Source organism: Lipotes vexillifer, unplaced genomic scaffold (genome assembly GCF_000442215.2).
Source record: "Lipotes vexillifer unplaced genomic scaffold, Lipotes_vexillifer_v1.1 scaffold393, whole genome shotgun sequence".
Classification (NCBI taxonomy): domain Eukaryota; kingdom Metazoa; phylum Chordata; class Mammalia; order Artiodactyla; family Lipotidae; genus Lipotes; species Lipotes vexillifer.
Window position 1 is genome coordinate 1,762,450 of NW_006774564.1, and position 220 is coordinate 1,762,669.

Sequence of the window (220 nt, forward strand, 5' to 3'; positions counted from 1 at the left end):
CTGCTGAACTGGACCACATGATCGGTCACGTGGACATGCAGACTGAGCTGCCCAACCCCGTTTCTGTTTCCAGCTGCTCCCATCCCACCCCGGCCTGGATGCCAGAGAGGACACACCTCTGCCTCCAAGGCCCAGATGGTTCCTGGAGGCCCCGGCAGAGCAGCTGGGACCCTCAGGCTTCCGCAGGGAACAAGCTACAGAATCTTTTCTGTTAGAATAA

General features: G+C 58.6%; 1 protein-coding gene across 1 annotated transcript in view; it reads left to right on the top strand.

The window, feature by feature from the left end:
• ALX3 (ALX homeobox 3) overlaps positions 1-220 on the top strand; it is a 10,001-nt gene extending 9,781 nt beyond the window's left edge. Inside the window, exon 5 of the mRNA XM_007449360.1 lies at positions 136-220. Coding sequence (XP_007449422.1) covers positions 136-220 — 85 coding nt within the window. The remainder of the gene's footprint in view (positions 1-135) is intronic.